The sequence below is a fragment of the Lactuca virosa genome, chromosome 5, assembly GCF_052849685.1.
Source record: "Lactuca virosa cultivar CGN04683 chromosome 5, Lactuca_virosa_CGN04683_v6, whole genome shotgun sequence".
NCBI lineage: Eukaryota > Viridiplantae > Streptophyta > Magnoliopsida > Asterales > Asteraceae > Lactuca > Lactuca virosa.
This window is the reverse complement of record NC_136430.1, coordinates 152,394,502-152,411,446: the sequence shown is the minus strand read 5'-3', so window position 1 is coordinate 152,411,446 and position 16,945 is coordinate 152,394,502. Positions and strand designations below refer to the sequence as shown.

Sequence of the window (16,945 nt, the reverse complement as noted above, 5' to 3'; positions counted from 1 at the left end):
TATTTTGAACACCCGCCCATTAAAAGAATTCTTTGAGGCGTTTGTTGACATATAGTATAATGGTCTATTTCTTTACAAAAATAAACATTCCTTTTGTTTTTGTTTCCTATTTTATTTTTATCCTTTTCTTTTTCGATATTAATAAGAAAGAGATACAAGAAGCTGCATTTACGTTAAAGAGACATTATACATCAAGTAAAGCAATGAATAAAATGCACATCAACACACACACAAACACAAACACAAAAATCAGATCTATTTAGCCCTCCATTTTTCTTTCTTCACAATGTTATACCCAATTCCCCTTTTAGCCTTTTTAGGCTTTTACATCCAATCCAATCTACTCTACAGTTATTTCCAATATTGTAGTAAGTCTCGGTTTCTTATATCTTCTTAAAAGCAAAGAAGAGCATACAACACTTACAGATGAGAGTGCCATACATGCACCAGCCACCCAGGGTGGCAACTTGAGCTTTATCCACGGAAAGAAAACTCCGGCTGCAATCGGAATCGAGATCAAGTTGTATGCCATGGCAAAAACGTAATTTAATCGGATACGAGTGAAGGTCTTTCTTGAGAGATCAATGGCTGTGATCACATCTTCCAAGTTGTTTTTCATTAGAACGTAATCGGCCGCCTCGATTGCGATGTCGGTTCCTGCTCCGATTGCGATTCCGACGTCGGCTGCTGCCAAGGCAGGGGAATCGTTGATTCCGTCTCCCACCATCGCCACTATGCTGCCGTCTTTTTGAAATGAACGAATGACATCGGCTTTTCCGGCCGGCATCACCTCCGCCCTTATGTCATCAATGTCCACCTGCACAAGAAATAAATAAAATCCATCCAATAAGCTACAAATGAGTGTGTCGTTTTTACTTAATAATAAAAATAAAGAAAGTCGTACCTCCTTGGCCACAGCCTTAGCAGTCCGCCAATTGTCTCCAGTAACCATGATAGGTCGGATACCCATTTTCTTAAGGCCTTCCACCACCACAGCCGCCTCTCTCTTCAACGGATCCGCCACCCCTACCACCCCAATCAGTTGTGTATCACATGCCACCAGTATACCTGTCTTTGCATTTTCTTCTAACTCAACCACAAAATCTTCAACATTCGTCGGAATTGTGATTCCATTCTCAGTCAGCAAACTTCTGTTACCAACCTGTTCAATTATACAATTAATTCCACCATCATGTTTGGTATATTATATTTATATGTAAATACAGACAATATATATAGTTTTAACTCTACTGTATATGATTATGACTGATGAATTTTCTAATTACAAAAGTAAACAACTAAACAAAATAAAAGCTTATTAAAACCCAAATAAGATTATAGAATAGACAAATAATATTGTAATTTAACTAAACAAGTGAAACTTGGAAAAGATATTTGTATTATATACATATAAAAACATGTGATGGAATGAATATCAACAAAAAGAAAAGTTATTATTATGTTTGTTTCATTCCAACCAACACTATTAAAATTTGACCAAACAGATAAAACACAAAGTGTGAGTGAGAGTGAGTATCTCACCAAAACTTGCTTGCCATGAATATAACATCCAACACCCCTTCCGGGAATTGCGGAGAAATGAGAGACATCTAGAAGCCATCCGGACATTAGCGAGTCATTGTTTTTATGAGAATCTTTGGTTGTTGCATTCGGGTCAAAGAATTGAAAATGGCGAGCATATTCCACTATTGCCTTCCCTAACGGATGTTCGCTACTTGCCTGAAAACAATTTAGTAATTTCAGATATTTTCAGATATCTATCTAGATTCTAAAGTACACTCTCACTACACACCTCAGCAGAAGCTAATAATCTGAGGAAATCTCCACGATCCATTTCCTGCGTGAATAGTTTGACTGTGGTGACTGTGGCTTTACCTTGAGTCAAAGTTCCGGTTTTATCAAAAATGACGTATTTAACCTTCTGGGCCCTCTCCAATGCATCACCCCCTTTGATGAGAACACCGTTATTGGCTCCAACCCCGGTTGCAACCATGACAGCAGTTGGGGTGGCCAAACCGAGTGCACACGGACATGCAATTACAACAACTGATATCGAAAACATAAGAGCGAATACAAAGTGGTTTCCGTTTTCGGGTAGCCATTCTTCTGGGTAAGCTCCAAGTGATCCGCTCACATACCTAAATCAAATTTACCACATCACATCACATGTCATTTCTCTTCTCTTCTCTTATGTAGTTTATTGCAAGTCTATGGATTGGAAACTTACCACCCTAGTAACGTCATTAATGACAAACCAACCACCATAGGGACAAAAATGCTTGCAACCTGAACCACACACATATAATATATTCATAATACACATAATAAGTGAATTGTCTTTTAATATCATACTTACAATAACCAAATTTATATAAATTTCCATTTCTTTCATGTCAAAAATGCAAAGAGATTCCACCCATCTGCCCATTGCAAGGGAAATAATAGGCTTTCCCCATTAACTCATAACCTTACCTGTGCTTGTTTATTTTTTTTCTTCCATTTTCCCATCATTTTTCTCAAATATCATTTACTGAGACAGCATTTGATGAAAAAAAAAACAAGCCCTAACAGAATATCAAGTTTATATATATGGAAACAAGAACACACCAACTATAACTCACATGATAACTATGTTTCTGATTATCCGATCCATGCAACAATGTTCCAGTTTTTTACCAATTTATGCAATCATCTTTCCCTTTTTAACCTATTTATGCAACTTATACAACCATGTTTCATCAGGTTAAACAGGTTGCTGGTAAACATCGTATGTTTTGGTCCTACAATAAATAAATAATACACCGGTGCATATTTTCTAATAAAGAAACAAATTTGTGGGAAGAGGGTGTATGTTGTTTCATAAATATGCATTTAATCCTTTTAAATATAAACACTCCAACCATAATTCACATGTCTACTTACAATTATTCAATTTATGCAACTATGTTTTACTTTTTTATGCAACAATGTTTAACAATATGCAGCTGACACGAATTGATTATACAACAAAGTTAGGAGTAAAATAAGGGATGGTTGCATATTTAGTATGATAAATAAAGAGATTTGTGGCATAAATAGAGAAAAGTAAAAAGAAAGAGGAAAGTTGAGTTACATACATAATCAGCGAATTTCTGAATAGGTGCTTTTGACATTTGTGCAGTCTCAACAAGAGAAATAATCTGGCTCAAAACAGTATCGGTACCAATTTTGGTTGCCCTGACATGGAGTAAACCATGAAAATTGATTGTACCTCCAATCACCAATGAGTCAACCTCCTTCAAAACAGGTGCTGACTCACCAGTCACCATACTTTCATTCACATGACTTGAACCCCACTCAACAACACCATCCACCGGAACTTTTGTACCTGGAACAACTTTTAATACATCACCCGGCTGAATCAGCAATGCATCTATTTCCCTTTCTCCGATGTTCTTTCCACCTATCAAAATCAACTTAAAATATTATTTTCTATAAATAATAAATTATAAATAATGCAAGAAAGATACCTTTGTCTTTCAGGAGCAGCAAAGCCGTTGCGGGCACTAGTTCCACCAACTTCTTTATAGCATCTGATGTTTTCCCTTTTGCAAGAGATTCCAAATACTTCCCAAGCAACACAAAAGTTATCAACATGGCACTTGTCTCAAAATAAGTCGGAGACCAAAACCCAGTGATGGCACCATACAGAAGGGCATAAACGGAATAAAAGTATGATGCTGTGGTCCCCAATGCCACCAACACATCCATATTTGTTGAACCGTTACGTAATGCTCTGAAAGCCGCAACATAAAAGCGTTTCCCAATACCAAACTGAATAATAGTAACCAGTATCCAGCTCAGCCAATCACCCATCTGGAAGGGCCCACATCTCCATAGCAATAATGCGTAAACAAGCGGTATGTGTGGGCATATGAATCGCATCAAAAAGATTGGAAACTGCACAAAAAGTTACTTACTTAGTTAGTGCAATCCATCAAACCCTCCACATACTCACTCACTTTACTTAATTTAATCAATCTACTTACACTCAGGAAAAGACTGGATGTGAACAGCCTATACATCTTTGATGATTCTTCTTCATCTTGAGATACCATTCTTGTGTACGGGTTCTTTACATGCATCTGAAACCTCCCACAGCTTTCTCTAACAATTGCATCAACTAAAGATCTTGGACCAAGAATCTCAGTATCAAACAGAACATCTAATTCTCTTGAACCCCGGTTAAAACCAAATTCTCTAACTCCTCTCAAATTGCAAACTATGCTTTCCAATGTCTGTGCATCCAACTCGTTTGATACCCCAACAACACCCAATATAATCTTATCCTGCTCGCTACTCTGTACAAATGTGGCATCAAAACCAGCATCTTCAATGGCGCTCACAATTTCCTCCTTACTTATTAACAAAGGATCATACTCCACTTCCCCTAATGAAGTTGGAAGGGCAACAATCGCTCTTTTCACACCAGGTAGCTTTCTTAGGATACCTTCAACGGAATTAACGCAAGCTGCACATGTCATGCCTCCAATTGTGAACTGCCCTACGAGACTTCCTTGTGGCTTTGTGCCAGAAGTACTCTTTTCCTGTAGAATCTCCGCTTCAAACCCTGCATCTTCTATTGCATTCTTAACATCGTCTTCCTGAACAAATTACAATCAGGATAATTCTGGTGTTAAGAAAAATAAAAGGTTCAGATTCAAAATTTCAGACAACGACTCAAAAACAGTAAAGGGATCAATCTTTTAGGTTCGACATGTCCCTTGTAGATCAATCGGAACAATTGCCGATGCTTATTACCCGAATCAGGTTTATAAGAAAATCAATTTTTTTCCTTAAAATCCATCGGAGGACTAATCAAAGACTGAAAGTGATTCATGGCAGGAACAACATACTGACCTTGACCAAATTGGGATCGAAGACTACATCGGCTCTGTGCTGCAACAAGGCGACAGAAGCACTTACGACGCCATTTAAACTCATAAGAGCTCCTTCAACGGAATTCGAACACGCTGCACAAGTCATCCCTGTAACTTTCACCTGAATTCTCTTCATACCCCCTTCTTCTAAACCCTGTCCGCTTTTACCTGAATCAGCAGTATTATCATACCCGTCTTCATATGAATCCAGCAGTCTAACGTCCTCGAGGTCACCGCCTACATCGATCGCCAACGAATCACGGTCGCCGCCACCAACCCCCGTCAGCTGGAGGTCTTTGAAGGTCGGCGCCATTGCAAAACCACAGCGACTAAACAACTATGTATATATTTCCTATATATGTATATATTCAGAAGGAGGAATAGATGTACGTATATGCTGGATGAGAGAGAAAAGTGTGGGAGAGAGGTGGTGAACACAAAGAGATTGAAAAATGGTGTACTATAAGAAAACCAGGCTTGGTCGGTAAGGGCAGGTAAACAAATACATATAATTAGCGATGTTTCACTTAGGCCCCTCCTTTTTACTATTTAATCGACATACACCCCATAGATTACAACAACTCTTTCTGCACCTCTGATATTTTTGTATTTTATGGATTTGACCCAAATTTTAACTACACATTTTCTATTAATAAATTATCACTTTAGCTGTTTACTATAACAAGTAAATATTCAAAATTTTAGAATTTAAAGTTATATATTTTCAAAATTTTCCTCTTTTACAAGGTCTATAATTTTTTTTCTAAAACTTTCAAACAAAACGAAACCCTTCACATAACGCGTAATATATATGTCGCCATGTTGGTTTGTTCTTGAAGAAAAAGCATTTCAAAAATCACTCACATATATTGTTTTCTTTAGCAACAAATATATAATGGTAGTAGAGAAGAACACACATTTGTTTAATATTCTTTCCCTAGTTCATTAATATTAGGTGCAATTGTATGTCATGAAAGTTTTTTTTTTCAAATGTTAATTAAGTTAGATTTTACTTTAAATACTTTTATTCAAAATACTTAATTCAGAGTCTTTCATCCTAACAATATGAGTGCTAACTTAGTTTCTTACAAGAATGCAATGTTGTTATAATGACTAAATTTGTATTAGTTAGTTAGCACTTATGATTATGAAGAGTCCTGATAAATTGGTGATTGAGACAAAATTATGCATTAACCAAATTGAGCATTGTGTCTTTTTATAGCAGAAAAATGTAATTAAAGTCCAAAATCGTCACAGTTCAATCCCCATAACTGCATTTGAAATCTGGTCAGAACCTATAGGACCATTCATGCCTTTTATTCATAAAAGTATATCTTGTTTTTTATAAATAAGGAAATTGGGTAGGGGGGATTTACCAGATATAGCCCTTGAGATAGCTTAAATTTCGATTTTTATCCTATTTTGTACGATACTTCTATTATATGTTGTACTACACGTTTGACTTTTTCTAATGCTTCTCGACGGCTGAATTCCTCAATGGACATTATGGTAATTAGCTACGTTTTAATGTTTTCAATGACAAAAACCTTTGACCAAGACCCATTAATCTTTTATAAATAAAATTACATTAGACATAATATTAAAGGGAATTTTCCAAAGAAAAAGTTATAATGACTAATATTTTAGTAAAATTTACAAAAAAAAATTCAAATTTAATTTTGTTTACAGAAAAACACAAAGTACCGGTCAAAACTTTGAAAAAACCATTTTGAATAGGTTCACAGATTTAGTCCGTATCATGTTTTTTTTCTGTTAGTTTGGTCAAAATATTAAGATTTTTTTTTAAATTACCTAATAACCAAAATATTGAGATTTTGAAAATTACCATGTAATTAATGGATATTTTTATTAACAAATCATTTATAAACATAACAAATATTTTTTTATTATAAATAAAGAAAATACAATTGTTGCTAATTAGAAAGGGGTATCCCAAATTTTTTTCGGGTGGCCCAAATTTTTTTTCCAGGGTACTTGGGTTTCCCTGGTTCGGTTTTGGTTTTAAACCCAAACCTTAATCAAATTTTTAGCTAACCTCAAGTCTTGTTATATAAATATGAAGTTGAAGTATCTTTTAATACTTGAAGCCGGTTTTGGTTTTAAACCCAAACCTTAATCAAATTTTTAGCTAACCTCAAGTCTTGTTATATAAATATGAAGTTGAAGTATCTTTTAATACTTGAAGCGATGTGGGAATCAAAGTAGATATCAAATGAAGCATGAAGAAAAGAGGTTAATATAATATACGAAATTGGATGAATTTACATGTGTTTGGCGATGTGGGATAGAATAACTGGGAAAATAAAAATAAAAGGTAAACAAAGAACATGTAAGGAGGGAGATTTGATCATGAGACCTCTACTTCAATATACTAGTGCCTTATCCAGCAAACCACATGTTTGTTTGTGTTTATAAGTGAAGGGAAACGTATATATACACTATATAAAACGAAATTTTGCTAAAAAAGTTATACTACCGAAATTTTTTGAGGGGTATCTTGGGCTACCCCGGGCTCTACATTGGATCCGCCAATGGTTATAGGATCATATGTTATTAGAAAATCTTATTACACAATGAGAGTATATTAAAGTAAAATACACTCTCGTTCTTTATATTTCATGCAACTTTATTGTATTTTAAGTGAGTATGTCCTAAAACAAAACACAAATCTATACAAAAAAACCTAGATTCGAATTCATTCTAAAAAAAGTTATTGCTGACATTAATGACGAATTTAATTAGTTTCCATAAAATGAGAATTATAATTATGGATATCATTTTATATACATATAATTATGGAAATCATTTAATATATATCTTTATTTAATTAAATAATTATTTGATTTTACTAAATTTCTATTGGTGCTTTCTAGCACATAATAAATATAAGAAACACATTAACATAGCCACACACACACACACACACACACACACACATATATATATATATATATATATATATATATATAGTCAGAATTTTTTGTGAACTCATATTTCCCGCAAACCACTCTTAAAATGCGATTTTTTTTGTGTGATATTTTTTTTTACAAAAAGTGAGATAAAACACCAAATCGATCCTACAGAAGCCTATTCGTAAAAAATGTGCATATACGACAGGTACATATGTGCACAAACGTCGAAAAATTCACAAAGTTTGTAAAAATGCACATATGCACCTGTAGTATATGCACATTTTTTCGAGATTTTTTTTTCGAATATGCTTCTATAGGACTGATTTGGTGCTTTATATCACTTTTTTTTGAAAAAAAATATCACACAAAAAAGTTCACATTTTAAGAGTTATTCGCAGGAAAATATGAGTTCGCAAAAGATCATGACCCTATATATATATATATATATATATATATATATATATATATATATATATATATATATATATATATATATATATATATAGGATGGTGAATATGTGGCTGTCATGTATACAAGATTACATATAGAACCTGATAAAATTATATATTTTCAACAAAAAATCATTTGAGTTTCAATAGAAATTAATTAAATTTCATTAATAATCAAACAATGTATAATAACAATATAAACAACCAAAAAGTAATATCTAGCATCACGTTTGCTTGAAGACGTCGATGTAGTAGATTGATTTGTCAAAATATATATGGGGATTTTAATAAATAATAAAGTAATTTATTATTATAGGTAATATATACAACAATTAGATATTCAAAATTCATTGTTTAAGGATTGAAATTGTCATTAAATCCAAATGTATTCTCCTATGGATTTAATTACAAGATGTCTTCAATTGATTTTCATGGAGATGGAGTTGACAGTTTTTAGAAGCGGAATTATAGAAAAATCAAAGAAATAAAAAACCTCAATCGAAAGAAATCGAAAATGTGAAAGTCAGATCGAAAGAAATCGAAAATGTGAAAGTCAGATACCTTAACGGAGTTAGTTTTAATTTTAAACTATCTCGTTTTTAGTAGTACTACGTCTAATGTTAGGTACATAACATATACATATTCACTTTTCTCTCTCTCTCTCTCTCTCTCTCTCACACACACACACACACACACATATATATATATATATATATATATATATATATATATATATATATATATATATATATATATATGTGTGTGTGTGTGTGTCACAATCATATAATTTATATAATATCTTGAATAACATCATTTTAAATTCTAAAATTTTGAGTAATTTGTTTTGAGCTTTTAAATGTCCATGTGTAATTTTTATTTTGAATTTAAACTATCCAGGTTCAAAGCGAATTTGTAGACAACAAACATAATGTATTATTATGTTCAAGTTAAATTATAACTCATAGAAATATTTGTTTAGCTATAAACTTCAATTGTTTGAACTTTTTATATCAAAAGTATGAATTTAAGATACATGAAATCAGTGGAGTTTATTTATTCAAGCTACTGACATTTTCTAATACTAACTTTTAGTATGTAGCGAATTACATATTGATTGTTACCGATATCTTTTTTATAAGTTTACAATAGATATATTTCTTTAAGTTTAAAAAATCCAACAAATTTAACGAATAGGGTACCCAGAATTGGAACTGTTACCCGTCGGTTTCGATTCCGGTTCCAACATTTTAGGAACCGTTGGTTTTGGTTTCGGTTCTGGTTCCATATAATTAGGGCAGGTACCAGCCTACGCTTATCCCTAGAGTACATCTCATCATGACACCCACAACGATGTATATGAGGAATGTAGAGAGTTTGAAGTAGTCAACAAGCAATAGAGTACTTAGTTCACCATTATATTCCTAAAAATTAACAACAAATGTGTTTCCTATGTTTATAATAAAAATAGTTGTTATGTTTGTAAATGATTTGTAAATCACAATATCCATTAATTTCATGGTAATTTTCAGAAAAGTCTCAATATTTTAGTTATTGGGTAATTTTCGGAAAAGTTTTAATATTTTGGCCAAACTAACGAAAAAGAACAGAATAGCGGCTAAATCTGTGAAACCGGCCAAAAAGGGTTTTTCCAAAAGTTTAGTCGGTATTTCTATGTTTTTTTGTAAACAAAATTTAGTTTGTGGTTTTTTCATAAATTAGACTAAAATATTAGGACTTTTTCCGAAGATTTTCCGAAGATTAAACAATAAACGAGTAACAATTTTTTTTACTAAATTTACTTATATATTTGTTTTAAATTTATTCACTAAAATAATCATATTGAAAGGTATAATGTCCCCAGACAACCAAACTTCGGTGGATTATAAGAATCAACTACCTTACATACGAACATATATTTGCAAGCTCGCATGCTTGCTTAGTTTGACAAAAAAGCAACTCCAATACGTTTTTGCAATTTTAATTTATTGTTCGTCGTATTATAATATATTTAAGGACCTCACCTAATAAAGATCGATAACGGTTCGCAGGATACCATTCCCCCTACAAGTATTAATGTTTTGTTCGTTCCTGACGTAACATTCAACCATGCACACAAAAGTTGCTAATTCGATTCGCTAAAGGCTCACGAGGCGATCTATTTCCATATATCTAAGGTTCATGATATATTTCCATATATATATATATATATATATATATATATATATATATAGTTAGGATCAAATGTGAATCACAACTATTGTGTGAATATATGACTAAATTGTGGCTTTTAGATGAAAAAGAATGAATGGTTGTGATCTTTGGATACATATTATTATCATGGAATAACATTTACTATATAATTTGACTTAATTAATTAAAAGGACAAATTTGATATTTTATTATGAGAGAGAAATTTAATATTCTCTATATTTTAGGTAACTAATTCAAATTAATTAATAAAGTCCAATGAAATATTGGATTTTATTCAATATATTCAAACAAAATCTGATTTTTTGGAATACCACCTTTATCAACACGTTCAAATTTATTTTCCAGTTTATTCTTATAAATTCTTACAATTCTTTCATTCAAAAAATATTTTTTAAAATCAACATTCTTAAAAAATACGAATACATATTTTCAAAAACAACTATTTACATCAAAATAATAAGAGTTCTTATTACAAATTACAAATGTAACAATAGACATTATTTAAGAATAAATCTAAATTATATTCATTATCTACTGAATTCTAAATATTATTAAAAAATATAATATGCAAAGAATGAATGAGAATGAATTTCACAAATTACAAGCATTCTTAAAGAATAAAACTAATTTGCATACATTCTCAAAATATGATACAAATACATTCTTTAAGAATTAAAAAATAAATAATGATAGTAATATTATTGAAAGAATAAAATACATTCTTGAAAAAGGAAGAAGAGACGGTCATAAAATGAATATGAGGAAATTCTTGAAGAGGAAAGTGCATTTTGAAAGAATACGGATTATAAAAGAATAATCATTCTAAAAGAATATATGCAAAAGATGGTGATGAAAATGAGTTGTGTTTTGGCAATGGTTGTTTGTTGGTCTAAGCAGGAGGGTGTCGATGGTTGTTTCTTCGATTGATGTCAATTACTGCATGCATCACCACCATATCCTTGCATCTACCTCCATAAAAATGTCATCATCAAGACTTAATCTGTAACGCTCTGTTCCGAATTGACTCCTAGTCTGAGTCTGTGGCTCGAAGGTCGGTCATTATAAGGATTATGGCTCTTGGGAAGGTAATATCTAGGCCCATTTGGGTGCGGGTGATGTATTAGAAGTGGTCCGGGTGTTCGGTTCGTGTTTTGGAGCCTAGGGGTATTTCGGTAAAGTGGCAGTTCGGGCTTTTGTGGAAAATGGATTTTTGTTCGGAAGGTCTTAAAAAAGGTTTGAGTTTTTAGAAGTGTAGGGCTTCTCGTCACCTTTCCGTGGATATAAGGATCGTCAGAATCGGGCTTATAACGAAGAAGTTATGGCCTTCGGAAGTTTTGTGGTTTTCAGGCTTGGCCGAGTACACGGGGCGTACACAAAGTGTACGCAAGGCGTACTAGCAAAGAAGGTAGTACGCTGGGCGTACCTTGGAGTAAGATGGGCGTACTGATCAGGAGGGTCGCGAATGTTCCCCGGAGTACGATGGGCGTACCATATGTACGATGGGCGTACTCCAGTCAGATCAGAACCCTATTTTAGGGTCTTGGACCCTATTTAAACTCCTTATCTCATAACCTAACCCTAATATCTTCATCCTCCACCCTTATAACCCTAGAAATCGTCATATATCATCCATGGTGGCATTTTGAGCTTATGGAGTCCATTGTTGGGGTGTTTGATCCATTTTCAAGAAGATGAAGTTTGATGCAAAGATGGGAATCAAGGAGAAGCTTATGGATCTGGCCTTGAGGACTCATTCTCAGCTTGATGAAGGTATAAAGTTTTGAACTTGATCATTCATCTCTTAGATCTACCATTTTTGGGTTTTGGTTCCTTTTTGGTCCCAAGGATGAAGCTTTATGGTTCAAACTCGATTCTTAGACTTGGGGTTGCCACCCCTGATGTTGTTTGAGTCCCTAAGACAGAAAGTTGCCATCTTGAAGGTCTTATTGGGTTCATGCTTGATTTATGGTCACTTTTATGGAAGTATAATGCCATTTTTGGAGTTTGGGTTTGTTTGGGGCATGCAAAGTCACCAAGTCAGTGACTTTATGGGTTTAGACGTTAAGTATAGCTCAGATCTGTGATTTGGACTTGTTGGATCAAGTATTAAGCACTTAATGGATTTTGGTGCATGAGCTGTTTGTACGTTGGGCGTACTATGTAGTACGCTGCGCGTAGAGTCCATTTGCTCAGTACGCTAAGCGTACAGAAGAAGTACGCTGGGCGTACGCTCTCAGGAGGACTTGGGCCTTAGTGGACTTCGGACCTTTGGGCCCTAATGGTTTTGGGTCTAGATTTGTGGTTTGTTGGGCCTGAATGTATCTTGGGCCAATATTGGAATAGTTAGGCCTATTGGGCCTTGTGGCCCAATATAGAAATGGACTTCACATTTGTGGGCCTCGGTTTGGGCCAATTCTTGGATTAGGTTGTTGAGGGCCTTCGTGGGCCAATTGGGGTCACGATTAGGAGTGAGCAAACCCAAACCAACAAACCGAGAAATCGACTAAAACCGACGAAACCGAAACCGAAAAAACCGAAACTGAAGCAAAACCGGCGGTTAGGGTTTGAATTTTTTAAAAACCGAAAAGTCGGGTTCGGTTTCGGTTTTTACCCAGAAACCGACCCATCCAACCCGAGAAACCGACTCATACTTGATTGTTTTTTTATTATAATAGACTATTTCGGGCTTTGGTTGTAACTTGTAATGGACTATTTGGCTGTAAGACTCATGTTTTTTGAAGTATTTAACTTCAATTTGGTGTTTTTGAAGTATTTTACTTCTTGCTTCATTTCTGGAAAATAGGTTAAAACCCAAAACCCATGGGTTTAAACCCAGAACCCGTGAGTGTATGGGTTGAACCCAAGAAACCGAAAAACCGACCAAACCGAACTCAAAACCCAAGAAACCGAACCGACCAGAAACCGATCCTATTGGGTTTTGAAAACCAAAAACCGAACATTTATGGGTTAGGTTGGGTTTGGGTCCAAAACCGACCCAAACCGACCCATGCACAACCCTAGTCAGGATTATTGACTAAGGAGAATATTGGGCTTTCGTATAAGGTCCATTAGAAAGGTCCGGGCCCAATTTGGAAAATTGGGCCATTTATGGTCTTATGGACATTATAATGTTGGGCTTTTGTTTTGGGTTTGGGCCTTAGTTTTGGATCATATTGGGCCAGGGGTAAAATGGTCATTTTACCCCATGCATGGATTAAGGATTATGATATGGGACCCAATTGCTAATTGGGTATATTGATCGGTAGTGATAGTTCGGGAAGCTGGCGGGGCAGCAGCTAAGGAATTCATGCGGGAAGCTTCTGCAGTGCGAGGTGAGTCTTCTCACCATACCAATGGGTCTAAGGCACCAAGGCCGGCCCATTTTATGTTATGTGTTACACTAGCTGTAGTAGAGATATGTGGTATGATAGTTAGCTTTCTGCTAAGTGGTATGCTAGTGATTATATGATATGTGTTATGCTAGTTGTCTTTATGATACTTGCATGGAAGACCCCGGGGGGAGCCCGTGGCATTGGATGTAAGACCATGTGGGGTAGCCCATGACATTCCTAGATAAAGACCATGTGGGGTAGCCCATGTCATTCCTAGGTAAAGACCATGTGGGGTAGCCCATGGCATTGGATGTAAGACCATGTGGGGTAGCCCATGACATTCCTAGGTAAAGACCATGTGGGGTAGCCCATGACATCCTTACAGGTTTATGTGTGCATGGCTTATGTGATATATGTAGCTTTTATAGCTAATATGGTATGTGTTATGTGGATTGTGTGTGGGGTATGCTGTGGGGGACTCACTAAGCTTTGTGCTTACGGTTTACAGTTTTGGTTTCAGGTATCATCGATTTGGAAATGAAGAGCTCGGATTGATCCCAGTGCACACACCTAAGATTTCCGCGATGAATGATTTTGGGATGAACTCTGATAAACGTTTTACTTAATGATGATTTGAAATGTTTGAAATAAATGGTATCAATGTTTTAGCTATATTAAAAATGAAATTTTTACCCTTGATTTTTGGGTCGTTACTGTTGCGTTTTGAGCATTCTAACACTCCTATGGTGTACATACAACCCTAGAAACCTTGGATCTATGTTTTACTATGATACATGCAAATTTGATTTCCAAGGTTCATAACCTATCTAGCATAGCATGGGGAACTTTTAAACATAAATGCTAGTTGTAGAACATACCTTATGTTGTTTGGATTCCTTGAAAACCTTGTGAGCCTAGCACCTCAAGTGTGATGCCTCAAATGTCTCACACAACACCACAATACTTGGAATAACCTTGAGAGAAGTTCACTAACACCTCAAAATCGGCTAGCCCTCTTCCTTGCTTGTACAGGTGCCGATTTTGCTAGTCTAGGGATCCTTTTATAGTTGTGGCACAATTAGGGTTACACCATGTAAACCCTAATTGTCATGGCTTTCCATATTCCATGATCCATGGGTTTGTAACCTCCATGGACTATCCATGGAGCACCTTATGGGTTTTAGCCCAATCCAACAAACCATGGATCATTAGCCCACTATACAAGAATAGATGATTTATACAATCAACCTCATATATTTAATTAGTCTCATTTTGATCACTTAATTAATTCCAAATTAATTCTTTGATCAATATTAATTAAATAATATTATTAATATATTAGAACTTATAATATATTAATAAACCTTAAGTGTCCTTTCTCTCATTTTGGTCTATCCAAGCATTGCAATGCCATGCAACCCAAATGGACCATGGCGGGTCGGGTCAAGTACATACCAAATATAGTTATGGACTTAGACACTATATCTAACAGTCTCCCACTTGGATAAGTCTAATAACTATAGTTGCATATATAACTTCAGAATCCGACTAGCAATCGTAGCTCTTTCAAGGTCTCGCGGAACTGAGATGATGATGATACGCCATTTAAGATAAGTGATCATATAATCCTCTGCTCTCAAGATATCAGCCGGACAAATACATGGAACATGATCTTACTTATTGTCCAACATTTGTTTCTCGATCTCTGATCTGTTTAACATAGAACTAAATTGAACACATCAATTAGGTATCAGAGCCCTGGTTTGAGCGAATTGGATAAGCATTCGTGTGAATCCAGACTCAAACTAAGGAACTGAAAGTGTTCAAAAATGATTTCAAATTGTTTTCAAAATTTGTTTTTAAAGGTAAACAAGGAAGGATGAGATGTGTATGATCAGCCGGAGTAAGAAAGTATACCCCAAGATACCTACACTATTATTTGCTAATGATGATTATGATAGAACTACATGCTAGTTGTGGGCTTAGGATCCTCAGGAATTGCATGATAGAATTACCTAATGTGATGCCAGATAGCCTGGGAGGACTTTTTGTATGATAGATGAAATTGACATCATTACTGTAGTTGCTTAGTGTGTGCATCATAGTTGTACATAACTAAGCTTCTATAGCCTAAGAGTGTTTGTTTTATCCTTCTTTCATGTTCCTTGTTTGGTTGTGGTCTTAGGGTTAAGTCTCTATGTGATGGTTGTAATAGTATGAATTGTGGCATTTCTAATATAATATGGTTCATTTTCAATATGGTGTTTATGAGAGGATCTGGTTCTGGAGCTGGTGGCCAGTGTTGACACATGATGACATCTGTGAGTTGATCGTTACTGAGGTAGCTCCCGTTGTCCGGGGTGCCATCCCCAAGGTTTTTGGGTCTATCAAGACCGTTATGATTGAGCTCTTTGATGAGTGGTACGCCACTTTGTCCGAGGCTAACGCTGCTGCAGCTACCACAACTGTTGCAGCCGCGGGGGTTTAAGGGAGAGAATCATTCCAGTATCGGTACTTCAAAAACATGAAGCCCCAAGATTTTGACAGGGTCAAGGACCCAATTGTGGCTATAAGGCAGATTTCTGATGTGGAGGGTTGTTTCTTCACCTGTTCATGTCCGGAGGACCGGAAGGTCAGGTGTGCCTTGAACCTTCTCCGACTGGTCGTGAAAGACTTGTGGAACCTGGTGACCGGTTCTAACAATCATGAGTAGACGGATGTTGTTACTTGGGATCAGTTCTTAGAGATGTTTCACACTAGGTATGCTCCCCTGGTGGAGAAGGACAGGTTGGCTCAAGATTATGTGGATTTGAGGCAGACAATGGAGATAGTGACGAAGATTACCAAGATGTTTACTGAGAGGGCTCTTTTCTATCTTGATTATGCTGCTACAGAGCAGGCCTAGATGATGTGATACCCGAGGATGCTCAAGATTGATATTCAACAGTTTGTGTCTACCCAACATTATAGTACCCTCGTCGAGCTTCAGTATGCCGTGAGGAGGCGAGAGATTGAGATAGAGACCCAGACGAGGGAGCAACGCCAGGCTCCGTTTCGGTCCTAGTCTGCAACAAAGAGG

The 16,945-nt window shown here is 35.4% G+C and overlaps 1 protein-coding gene across 1 annotated transcript; it reads right to left on the bottom strand.

Annotated features, from left to right (window-relative positions):
* Positions 1 to 233: 233 nt before the first annotated feature.
* LOC145116759 (copper-transporting ATPase RAN1-like) lies at positions 234 to 5,406 on the bottom strand. Its single transcript, XM_079053085.1, has 9 exons — positions 4,921 to 5,406; positions 4,050 to 4,664; positions 3,531 to 3,960; positions 3,138 to 3,463; positions 2,249 to 2,307; positions 1,814 to 2,159; positions 1,543 to 1,740; positions 905 to 1,162; positions 234 to 817 (listed from the first exon to the last, which is right to left on the bottom strand). The coding sequence occupies exons 1-9, from the start codon at positions 5,251 to 5,253 to the stop codon at positions 341 to 343; spliced, it is 3,042 nt and encodes a 1,013-aa protein (XP_078909211.1). The 5' UTR covers positions 5,254 to 5,406; the 3' UTR covers positions 234 to 340.
* Between the last annotated feature and the right edge of the window lie 11,539 nt (positions 5,407 to 16,945).